General features: G+C 40.2%; 1 protein-coding gene across 6 annotated transcripts in view; it reads left to right on the plus strand.

Moving 5' to 3' along the window:
* The window catches only part of LOC133552670 (syntaxin-3-like), a 51,039-nt gene extending 42,394 nt beyond the window's left edge, over positions 1-8,645 (plus strand). For 2 of the 6 annotated variants that reach the window (XM_061900036.1, XM_061900033.1), the window contains 2 exons: positions 8,041-8,121; positions 8,207-8,645. In XM_061900036.1, coding sequence (XP_061756020.1) covers positions 8,041-8,118 — 78 coding nt within the window. In that variant the 3' untranslated portion in view covers positions 8,119-8,121; positions 8,207-8,645. Of the gene's footprint in view, positions 1-1,142; positions 4,595-4,793; positions 5,729-8,040; positions 8,122-8,195 lie in introns of those variants that run through there. The other 4 variants (XM_061900034.1, XM_061900031.1, XR_009806740.1 and 1 more) reach the window with 4 other exon arrangements.
* Positions 8,646-12,811: the final 4,166 nt, after the last annotated feature.

Genomic DNA, 12,811 nt, shown 5'->3' on the forward strand with positions numbered 1-12,811 from the left:
AGCAAGTCTAATGTACGTCCACAACTAAAGAGAAGACAAGGTCAAATGTCTGCTAGGTTTGTCTGAAAGGTTTTTCATGCACTTACTGTATTTCCTTGAATTGCCGCCGGGTATATAGTATGCGCCTGCCTAGAGTTACTGCCGGGTCAAACTCGTTTCGCAAAATATTTTTTTTATTAGCGCATGTGTGAAATTCCCGCCGCTTCAAAATCGTTTCGCCAAATAATTAGCATATGCCTAGAATTTCCCCCGGGTCAAACTCGTCACGTCACGAGTGACACTTCACCTGTCATCATTTTCAAAATGGAGGAGGCGGATTTCAATCATTTGAAATTGCATAAAGGGAAGAAGATTAAGAGATATTTAGTAGGATTTAAGGTCCAAGCTATTGAATATGCTAAAAAGAACAGTAAGCAGCTATGTTCTATTAATATACCGTAGCTGCGTGTGTCAAATATGAGTCATTAAATGACTCCCGCCTCCTGGTGGTAGAGGGCGCTAGTGATCCTTCTTGCGACTACTCTGCTGCAGAAGAAGTGACAACAAGCAGCAAGAGTGAGCAGCGATCCTTTATTTTTTCCTCTCGCTTGCACTTTTAACATGGAGGATTACATATCTAAAATAAAACAGTTTTCTAAACTGGACTTTCAATTGAAGCAGGAGGTAATAAAGGAAGATCCCCATCGAGACAGAGAGACTTTTAAAACTGAAGGAAGATAAGGAAGACTTCTATAAACAAGTTATCGATGCTTTTGATCAGAAGGAGCTGCGCATGGACTTCATTTATAAGTAAAGGTAAGACCATAATAACGTTTTTTTTATTAAATGTGCTTTTCATGATGGTATCCTTACATCACACTCAAATTTATAAGCACAGGCCTAAATTTACTGCATGCCTTTGGTAAGCGCCGGAGTGAGAAGAGGTTTTAAAATAATTAGCGGCAATTCAAGGAAAAACGATATTTGCTATATTTATCTGCCGCCCGCCGTGCCAATAAAGCCGCCATTAAAGTAGTCCCCGGTGTGAGAAAGGTTGGGGACCCCTGCTGTACATAACTGTACTCTCCTCAAAAGGTGGTCAAGGGTGAGAGAAGGCCGACTGCTCAACTTGGAATTTCTCCAGCAACTTTTATGAGGTCATCACCTTTTGACCTTCTGACCTTAAATAGCCAACATCCTGTCACTATGTGAAAAGGAACATTCTGCTTGCTTGCTTTTGGAAGACCAGAACCTTCCCGTGATGATCCCACCTGACTCCTACTCAATCCCAGCCAAGCTAGACCACCCATATACCCCCTTACACACACACACACACACACACACACACACACACACACACACACACACACACACACACACCATCTTTATTCTCTACTTTGTTTTCTTTCTGTTTGTTTATTTGTCTGTGCATGTGTGTGCGTGTGTGTGTTTGTGCGCGTGTGTGTGCATGCATGTGTGTGTGTGTGCGTGTGATTGTGCGCATGTGTGTGCATGCATGTGTGTGTGTGCGTGTGTTTGTGCGCATGTGTGTGCATGCATGTGTGTGTGCGTGCGTGCGTGCATGCATGTGTGTGTGCGTGCGTGCGCGCATGTGTGTGTGCGTGTGTTTGTGCGCATGTGTGTGCATGCATGTGTGTGTGCGTGCGTGCGCGCATGTGTGTGTTTGTGCATGTGTTTGTGCGTGTGTGTGTGCATGCATGTGTGTGTGTGTGCGTGGGTACGTGTGTGTGCAGGCGTGCGTGCGTGTGTGTGTGCGTGTGTTTGTGCGTGTGCGTGTGTTTGTGCGTGTGTGTGCCTGCATGTGTGTGTGTGTGCGCGTGCATGTGTGTGTGTATGCATGTTTGTGCGTGCGTATGTGTGTGCGTGCGTGCGTGCGTGTGTGTGTGCGCGTGCGTACGTGTGTGTGTGTGTGCAGGCGTCCGCGTGCGTGTGTTTGTGCGTGTGTGTGTGCCTGCATGTGTGTGTGTGTGTTTATGCGTGTGTGCGTGTGTGTGTGTGTGTGCAGGCGTCCGCGTGCGTGTGTGTGCGTGTGTTTGTGCGTGTGTGTGTGCCTGCATGTGTGTGTGTGTGTATGCGTGTGTTTGTGCGTGTGTGTGCGCGTGTGTGTGTGTGTGCGTGTGTGAATAAACGTTGCATTCACCTGTGAAGGTAAGTCAACATCGTTGCTCCAATGGATTGCTTTAGTCAACATGAGCCTCACTGGGAGGTCAGCAACCAGCGTGCGGCGTTTTAGCTTTTTCAAAAATGTATGAAACTGGAAAACAGTGAAAAGAAAAAAAAAAATGTTTTGTCGTAATTTTTTTTCCGCAGGAGGACAAAAAAAAATGACACAAACCTTCCTAGTTGTTAGAAATCCCATTGTTTGTATTAAACACGCTTCATTTGGGAAGCGCCGTTTTGTCCTACTAATTCTGGCGGACCTTGAACTCGCCGTGGTTTGTTTACACGCGCAACTTTCTCCCACGCTGCCACAGAGAGACGTCTTTAAAGGCCTACTGAAATGAGATGTTCTTATTTAACCGGGGATAGCAGGTCCATTTTATGTGTCATACTTGATCATTTCGCCATATTGCCATATTTTTACTGAAAGGATTTAGTAGAGAACATCCACGATAAAGTTGGCAACTTTTGGTCGCTAATAAAAAAGCCTTGCCTGTACCGGAAGTAGCAGACGATGTGCGTGTGACATCACGGGTTGTGGAGCTCCTCACATCTGAACATTGTTTACAATCATGGCCACCAGCAGCGAGAGCGATTCGGACCAAGAAAGCGACGATTTCCCCATTAATTTGATGAAGTATGAAAGATTCGTGGATGAGGAAAGTGAGAGTGAAGGAGTACAAAAAAAGGCGAAGGCAGTTGAGAGCGATTCAGATGTTATTAGACACATTTACTAGGATAATTCTGGAAAATCCCTTATCTGCTTATTGTGTTACTAGTGTTTTAGTGAGATTATATATCCATCCATTTTCTACTGCTTATTCCCTTTTGGGGTGACGGGGGGCGCTGGCGCTTATCTCAGCTACAATCGGGCGGAAGGCGGGGTACACCCTGGACAAGTCGCTACCTCATCGCAGGGCCAACACAGATAGACAGACAACATTCACACTCACATTCACACACTAGGGCCCATTTAGTGTTGCCAATCAACCTATCCCCAGGTGCATGTCTTTATATAGGCGTACCTAAAAGTCGGAGGGGTGTGGTGACCGCCAGTGTCTCTGAGGGAAGCCACATTTCTCGACGAGGTGAAGCGAATATTCCCCCCCCCCCTCTCCTCCACGGTGGAAGCTTCCGACGTTCAGGGGCGGCTGTTCGGAGGAGGCAAGAGAGTCCGCAGCTGCCTCTTTGACGGGTGCACGAGGAACGACGCAAGCTCTTCGCTCATGTCTACGGTAAGAGCCGACGTATTAACACCATTTTCTCATCGAAACCTGCCGGTTGACATGTGGTAGGGAACCATGTTCGCTTGACCGCCCTGTTCCATAGTAAAGCTTCACGTCATCTTTCGGGAATGCAAAACAAGGAAACAAACACCGGCTGTGTTTGTGTTGCTAAAAACGGCCACAATACACCGCTTCCTACCTACATCTTTCTTCTTTGACGTCTCCATTATTAATTGAACAAATTGCAAAAGATTCAGCAACACAGATGTCCAGAATACTGTGGAATTATGCGATTAAAGTAGACGACTTATAGCTGGTATCAGCGCTGGAACAATATGTCCACTACAATCCGTGACGTCACACGCACGCGTCATCATACCGCAACGTTTTCAACAGGATATTTCGCGCAAAATTTTAAATTGCAATTTAGTAAACTAAAAAGGCCGTATTGGCATGTGTTGCAATGTTAATATTTCATCATTGATATTTAAACTATCAGACTGCGTGGTCGCTGGTAGTGGCTTTCAGTAGGTCTTTAATGCCTCTCATTTTGTCCACCAAACGTTTTATACTGTGCGTGAAAGCACAAAGGCGAGCTTTGTTGACGTTATTGACTTGTTGGAGTGCTAGTCAGGCATATTTGGTCAAGCTAATCAATGCTAACATGCTATTTAGGCTAGCTGTATGTACATATTGCATCATTATGCCTCATTTAATTTCCTTTACTTATGTCGTCTGTCTATTTTGATTTATATTTGCATGTCACATGATCTGTGTGTAACATTGGCTGCAATTCTGATAGTTGTTAGTGTGTCACATTGTTCCAGACCAAAGCAAACGTTACCCAGCTTGCATAGATTGTAATAACTGTACCAATTGTAATATTTTAATACTAGACATAAGAAGACATGAAAATAATAGGTTACAGTAATGGAGACGTGGCGTAACAAAATCATGAAAAATGATCTCAGCGTCGCTGGTGGACAAAATGGAGCGAATTTTCGCGATATTACGAAGATGAAAGAAGGTTGAACAAAGTGGTATCAGCGGAGAGGCGCAGCAATGAGAGTTCTCCCGTCTGTACTTGCCAACAGAGAGTGCTGCTTGTAGTGCTGCTCGTTCTGGTCTTGGTGGCCGTACTAGCGCTGGTCATCGGGCTGTCAGTGGGCCTGACCGGCAGCTGAGCGGCTGTTGAGTCGGCAGCTCAGGTGAGTCAAAGAAGCGGCACATGTGGGCGGGGACAAAGGCTTTGCATGCTCCTCACTAGACAGGCTTCTTGTGTGCGGAGGACTTGGACGTGGTGAGCTTTGTGGGCGGGGCTTTTCTCTCACCTGGTTCAGCAAACACGCCAAGCGGCGCCGGTTTGACCCTCGTTCTCTCCTCTCTCTCTCTCCCCCCTGTTCCTAGAAAATGATCATAATCGGCGTGGTCTGTGCCGTGCTGGTCGCCATCCTCCTCGCCATCATCCTCTCACTGACTCTATAGCAGGACCTCTTCGTACAAACCATTTCACTCCTCTCACCCCTTCATCCGGAGTCTACCCTCCCCCGCTCCCCCGAACGAGAAGATCAAGACTCGACCGACGTCCGCCTAAAGCTAAGGACCGTTTGTTCCGCCTTAAATGAAGACTGAACCTGACGTACTTGCCTCCAGTCATCCAGGTGTCGCATTTCTATTTATTCATGATCTAAGAAACACACTATTATTATTATTATTATTATTATTATTATTATTATTATCATGTCTTTATGAGCCTTTGACACATCTCACAATGGAATGTTCTTGGGAGTTTCAGCACTTTTACGTTTTTCCACAAAAAAGATTCCTCTCTGTCGCCATGGTCTTGCACGTCCTCCTATTGAAGCGGCAAGACGACAACTAGTCATTCCAAAGAAAACCTTAGTTTGTAACAACCCAAAAAGCTTACTTTTTTTTTAAGGTTTTGCACCAACACTGTGTAACCTGGCTTTGTTTTAAAACATACCGTTTACGGTTTTAAAGATTTTTTAGAAATCCGGATGCCAAATATGTCAACAACACCCGTTAAGTATTGCTACTTTGTTTATAGCGATACCGTTTTGTTTGTGCCTGTTTAGCAATAAAGTTAGATTGAATGTGAGTCGATACGCTGGAAAGTCAACACTTTTTAACGCCTTTATTGCTGGGATTTGTGTCATTAAATCATTTATTTATGTTTCCTTGTAAAGCTGTTAAAGAACCACTGCCTCTGAGAGACAAATATCCATGCGGACTTCATCCAAATGGTGCCTTTTATTTGTCACGGAGGGAACAAAACTGTGATGTATTAATGTTTTATTGCTAATTAAATTTTTTTTAATGTATATTGCTGGTTGACTTGCTGTTGACTGTAAGCCTGAAACAAAGCTGATTCATGGTTATGGAGAGGTAGGTTGTGTTTTCTCATTACACACACACACACACAGACACACACACACACACACACAGACACCCCTCTTTTCCCTGGGTCCTCCCCCGAAGTGGTGTCAATGTGCATGCATGTGAACTACAAAACCCAAAACCAGTGAAGTTGTGAAATTCGTAAAAAACAAAAGGAGAATAAAATGATTTGCAAATCCTTTTCAACTTGTATTCAATTGAATAGACTGCAAAGACAAGATATACAATTTTTGGGCAAATCATGAAGTTAGAATTTAATGGAAGCAACACATTGCAAAAAAGGCATTTTTACCAGTGTGTTACATGGCCTTTCCTTTTAACAACACTCAGTAAAGGTTTGGGAACTAAGGAGACACATTTTTGAAGTGGAATTATTTCCCATTCTTGCTTTGATGTACAGCTTAAGTTGTTCAACAATCTCCTGCCTCATATTTTAGCCTAAATATTTTCAATGGGACTACAGGTAGGCCAGTCTAGTACCTGCACTCTTTGACTACCAAGCCACGCTGTTGTAACACCTGGCTTGGCATTGTCGTGCTGAAATAAGCAGGGGCGTCCATAATAACGACATACGTTGCTCCAAAAGCTGTATGTACCTTTCAGCATTAATGGTGCCTTCACAGATGTGTAAGTTACCGATACCTTGGCCACTAATACACCCCCATACCATCACACATGCTGCCTTTCACACTTTGCGCCTAGAACAGTCCGGTTCTTTTCATTTTTGTTCCAACGTCCACGGTTGCCAAAAACAATTTGAAATGTGGACTCGTCAGACCACAGAACACTTTCCCACTTTGCATCAGTCCATCTTAGATGAGCTCGGGCCCAGTGAAGTTGGCTCCGTTTCTGGGTGTTGTTGGTAAATGGCTTTGGCTTTGCGTAGTAGAGTTTTAACTTGCACTTACAGATGTAGCGACCGACTGTAGTTACTGACAGCGGCTTTCTTAAGTGTTCCTAAGCCCATGTGGTGATATCCTTTACATACTGATGTCACTTTTATGATGCAGTACCACCTGAGGGGTCGAAAATGCGTAACATCAGGGCTTACGTGCAGTGATTTCTCCAGATTCTCTGAAACTTTTGATGATTCACGGAGCGTCGATGTTGAAATCCCTAAATTCCTTGCAATAGCTGGTTGACAAATGTTGTTCTTAAACAATTTGCTCAGGCATTTGTTGACAAAGTGCTGACCCTCGCCCCATCCTTTCTTGTGAAAGACTGAGCATTTTTTGGGAAGCTGTTTTTATACCCAATCATGGCACCCACCTGTTCCCAATTAGCCTGTTCACCTGTGGGATGTTCCAAATAAGCATACTTGCCAACCTTGAGACCTCTGATTTCGGCGTGGTTGGGGGGGCGGGGCGTGATTAGAGGGGAGGGGTATATTTACCGCTAGATTCATAGATTCACCTAGTCAAGTATTTCATATATATATATATATATATATATAAAATAAATACTTGAATTTCAGTGTTCATTTATTTACACATTTACACACACATAACACATCTCCTCATTGAGTTAAGGGTTGAATTGTCCATCCTTGTTTTTCTAACCATATGCAGGTACAGTAGATGGCAGTATTGTCCTGTTTAAGAGTGTCACAACATTGCTGTTTACGGCAGACAAACTGCTTTACGGTAGACGAAAACTGACTGCTGTTGTTGTGTGTCGTTTTACCGCGTTTGTAGGACGTTAATGAAACTGCCTAACAATAAACCCACCTAAGAAACCAAGAACTCGCCCTCGATCATTCTGCAGTTAGAACGTCATTGGGTACACACACTCTTTATACACGTCACTCAGGTCCGCATGGAGCTGGAGGGGGCGTGACCTCCAGCTCCGCCTGAATTTAGGGAGAAAATTTGTCCCGGGAGATTTTTGGGTGAGGCGCTGATTTTCATGAGTCTCCCGGAAAATACGGGAGGGTTTGCAAGTATGCAAATAAGTGTTTGATGAGCATTCCTCAACTTTCTTACTCTTTTTTTTCCACTTGTGTCAACATTGTTGCAGGCATCAAATTCCAAATGAGCTTATATTTGCAAAAAATAAACAAAGTTTACCAGTTTGAACATGAAATATTATGTCTTTGTAGTCTATTGAATTGAATATAAGTCGAAAAGGATCTGCAAATCATTGTATTCTCTTTTTATTTACCATTTACACAACGTGACAACTTCACTGCTTTTCTACAAAATGGCACAAATGACACTTTTTCGCTCTATACCTGCAGAAAAAGATGATGATTACTTTGTGCTGTACCATCATTGGAATCGTGGTGTTCTCCTATCTCTACAGTTTCTTCTCATAAAAGGTAAAAGCGCTTTGCATCCGCATGAGGAATAGATGACTTTAATGCATGTTTATTCTGTTTTTTTTCCGTGTGCTGGCGTCAAAAGAATTGTCCAAAAACTGTTCCCTCCAACCTGAACTCCTGACTGAAACTTCAACCTGTGTCCCTGCCTGATTCTCTACTTCTTTATTTCTCTATTCCATCCATCCATTTTCTACCGCTTATCCCTTTATTGACTTTGAGTAATAGTTGTGTTGCTGTATGAAGTGTCATGCATGGCCATTGTTTGTCTCACCACGTCGCCCCCTTGTGGTCAATGTAAAGAAACTAAAGTCCACATTCCAAGCGTTCTGAGGACTGGACCACATTCTGATTCATTTGATGTCACAAATGTCACGACCTGCATGTACTTTTTGTTGTGTGCTCTGAAAGTGCGTGTAATATTTGTGTGTGTGTGTGTGTGTGTGTGTGTATGTGTGTGTGTGTTTTTCCTGGCTGCGTGACCCAGAAAAGCGTGTTATGTAATAAAGTATATCTGTGCGTTGTACCAGCTGCTGTCATTTCTTTTCTTTAGTTCAATGACATGTTTTTGTTCAATTCAATGACATGTTTTAAGTCCACAACCACCGTGACATTGTTGCAGTGTTTTCAGGAGTGTATTAGTACCCCAATCTTGCAAATACGTCCTCGTTTAATACATTTATATATTTTTTATACATATTTTTTTAATTTTATAAACCTTTATTTATAAATTGCAACATTTACAAACAATTGAGAAGTAATAATTATCAAAATAAGTACAAAAACAGTACAAAACAGGGCCATGGGGTTGTAAACTCAAAGTAACTAAAATAAAATTATATATATATATATATATATATATATATATATATGTGTGTGTGTGTGTATATTCATATATAATATGTGTGTGTGTATGTATGTATGTGTGTGTATGTATGTATATATATATATATGTATGTTTGTGTATATATGTCTGTATATATATATATATATATATATATATACACATTTTATTATTCATATATATATATACACACACACATACTATATATATATATATATATATATACATATATAAAACTGCAAAAAAAATATATAAATGTTTTGCACAGTTTATATATGTATATATATATATATGATAGTGCAAAAATATATATAATTTTTCTGCATATATTTATACAAAACTGCAAAATTGTTGTATCTACATTTTTTCCTATATGTATGTATATATATATATCCCTTCTTGACTGCACTTAAATGTATAATATATGTAGAATATATTCATATTCATATATTATATGTGTATATATATATATATATACATATATTTATACAAAACAGTGCAAAAAAAATTATAAATGTTTTGCACTGTTTATATATGTATGTATATACATATATATATATATATGATAGTGCAAAAATATAATTTTTCTGCATATATATATATATATATATATCCTTCCTTGACTGCACTTAAATGTATAATATATGTAGAATATATTTTTATTATTCATATATATTATATATAAATATGTATAATATATGCCATATTTATTATTATTGTTGTCTATTGTGAGTGAACTGTGGTGCTGAATTTCCCCCAGGGATCAATAAAGTACTTTCTATTCTATTCTATTTTATTCTATATATAACAAAAATTGCCATAGACCCATACAAGTTCAGTAGATAAGCTAAATTTGGAACACAGCATCATCGTTTTCACGACTTTTTGGTTATTTGAGGTAGAGTGTTTTAACAGAAAGTTCTAATTCTTTTTTAAAGGCACAAAAAAACAGGTCGGGTATTTAGAAACATACATTTATGAATATAATTTAGTTTGTTTTTCTTAATTTTAGAAACCTGTATTTTATAAATTGCAACATTTACAAACAATTGCGATATCCATCCTTCTATCTTCTTCTGCTTATTCGAGGTCGGGTCACGGGGGCAGCAGCCTAAGCAGGGAAGTCGTCTTCACTCTCCCCGGCCACTTCGTCCAGCTCTTGAGAAATATTAATAATCAAAACAACAAAGCAGCGCCAGGGAGTTGTAAACTCAAAGTAACTAAAATAGAATGATATATATACACACACACACGTTTTCACAGCTTTTGGGTTGTTAGAGGTAGAAAGCATTTTAAAGTAAATTTCTATTTCTTTTTTGAAGGCCCCAAAAAATATTGATAAACTTACATTTATGAATATAAAACTCAGCCCATAGTATAATGAGGTGGCAAAGGTAAAATTCCTTTTTCAAATTCGTTTTCATTCTGGTTTAAAGCCTCCGTCTTCTACCTTCAGCACACTCGCCTGCCATCATAGGAGAGGCGGAGTTTAGAGGAGAGTGCGCTCGATTTGCCTCACACGTCATAAGTATCGCACTACGGCGACACACGGTATTGCCTGTACGCACCACAGGGTGAACAAATGAAGCGCGCCTGACTGTTAACATATTCTAATCTGGCTTGAACGGCAGCGGCCGTGGCCAATAGGAGGGGTGATATGCAAATAGTAGGCGGGGTCACAATAGTGTAACCCAGGGGTGTCCAAACTTTTTCCACTAAGGGCCGCACACTGAAAAATCAATGCAAGCGGGGGCCATTTTTATATGTTTTTATTTAAAAAAACAATACAATATATGTGTAAAAATATACATTTAGGCCTCCACTCAGACTTGATCCCAGGGACCCCAAAGGGTTTGGTCAAAAAAATATTTAAAATGTGTCATTATTTTGTATTGTTATTCAAGGTTTCAATCTCTAGATCAACATTAGGTCTATCTGTCAATACAACGTTTTTAAAGATTTAAGTTGTATGCCCTTTTTGTTATGGAAAAAACCCATAAAATATGAAATAATTTCCCCCAATAGAATTTTAAAGTGGAATATTTGAGATTATAGAATAATTGGAGCCTTAAACATGTCAACACATAACACCATTGATTTCAATTTATTATTATTTTTTTAGCAATGACACACATACAAAAAAACCCACTAAAATTATTGGGGATTCTAAAGGGTCCTACTCATTAAAAATAAAAAACTTTTTTTTTTACTGTTTACTTTAAACACAATCGTCTTGAGATCAACTTCAGATCCATCCGTCAATTATAACTTTTATTGTTGTTTATGTTTTTTGTTTGTTCTTACTAAGCCCTTCTTTACAAAAAACAACTTTTTTTACATGGCAAACAAAATATGCAACATTTTCCCCAAAAAATATCTCAAAGTGGAATATTTAATGTGACATCTATTTTGATGAATTATTATTTTTATTTAAAGAAAATAACAGCTTGCATGGCAGCTTTGTGTTATTAGAGTAAACATTGCAACATTTTCTTGTTACATTTCACCTGTTTACTCTTTTATACCACTTTTTCTGTTTTTTATTTTTTTAATCGTATTTTTAGAATGTGCATAGGGCCGTTAAAAAAATTACCCGCGTGCCGCAAATGGCCCCCGGGCCGCACTTTGGACACCCCTGGTGTAACCAAATGAAGCGCGCCTGTCGCGTTAACATATTCTAATCTTGCTTGAACGGCAGAGGCCGTGGCCAATAGGAGGGCCGATATGCAAATAGTAGGCGTGGTCACAATAGTGTAACCCAGGGGCGTCCAAAGTGCGGCCCGCGGGTTATTTTTTAACGGCCCCACGGCACATTTTAAGAATAAAAGAGCTAACGGGTGAAATGTAACAAGAAATTGTTGCAACTCTTATAACACAAAGCTGCCATGCAGGCTGTTTCTTTCTTTAAAACATAATAATGAATCAAAATCAAAGTCATTTTGAATTATTGACCTATTCAAGGCTCCGATTATGTCACATTAAATATTCCACTTTGAAATATCTTTTGGGGAAAATGTTGCATATTTTGTGTTTTGCCATATTAAAAAATGAGCTGTATTTTTTAAAGAAGGGCCTAAAACATACGAACAAAAAACGTAAACAACAATAAAACTTAAAATTGATGGATATATCTGAGGTTGATCTCGAGATTATTGTTTCAAAAGTAAACAGTTAAAAAAAATGAATAATTAACTTTAATAAGTAGGACCCTTTTGGATCCCCAATTATTTTAGTGTGCTTCGTTTTTAAGTGTCATTGCTCAAAAAATAATAATGAATCAAAATCCCAAATTAAGGCTCTGTCACACCAAATTACTTCCCCCCTACGAAAAGCTTCCCCCCGGAAGAAATTTGGCGTGACAGCCCCTCTAATGCTTGAAGGACCCCAATGAGGGTGGAAAGACCTCAAAGCAGCCCACAGTTTTAAAAGCGTTATAATTGGCTGATTGTCATTGGTGAAAAATAACGTTGAGGAAAAAATATTAGCATTCCAGCATGCTAACCTTTCAAGCTATTTTTGCTTCGCTAATTTTGCAGCTGTAAACAACTTAAATTTGTATCACGCTTTTTTAAACACTCAAAGCGCTCACAGAGAAGTGATTCTCAACCCATCCATCCATCCATCTTCTTCCGCTTATCCGAGGTCAGGTCGCGGGGGCAACAGCCTAAGCAGGGAAACCCAGACTTCTCTCTCCCCGGCCACTTCGTCTAGCTCTTCCCGGGGGATCCCGAGGCGTTCCCAGGCCAGGTGATTCTCAACATTTGCTAATTTTGCAGCTGTAACCCTTAAGAGTCATACAACTTGGTATTGTCACTGCTGTCACGCGGGGAAGGTTTTTGTAGGGGG

The sequence above is a fragment of the Nerophis ophidion genome, linkage group LG05 (genome assembly GCF_033978795.1).
Source record: "Nerophis ophidion isolate RoL-2023_Sa linkage group LG05, RoL_Noph_v1.0, whole genome shotgun sequence".
Classification (NCBI taxonomy): Eukaryota; Metazoa; Chordata; class Actinopteri; order Syngnathiformes; family Syngnathidae; genus Nerophis; species Nerophis ophidion.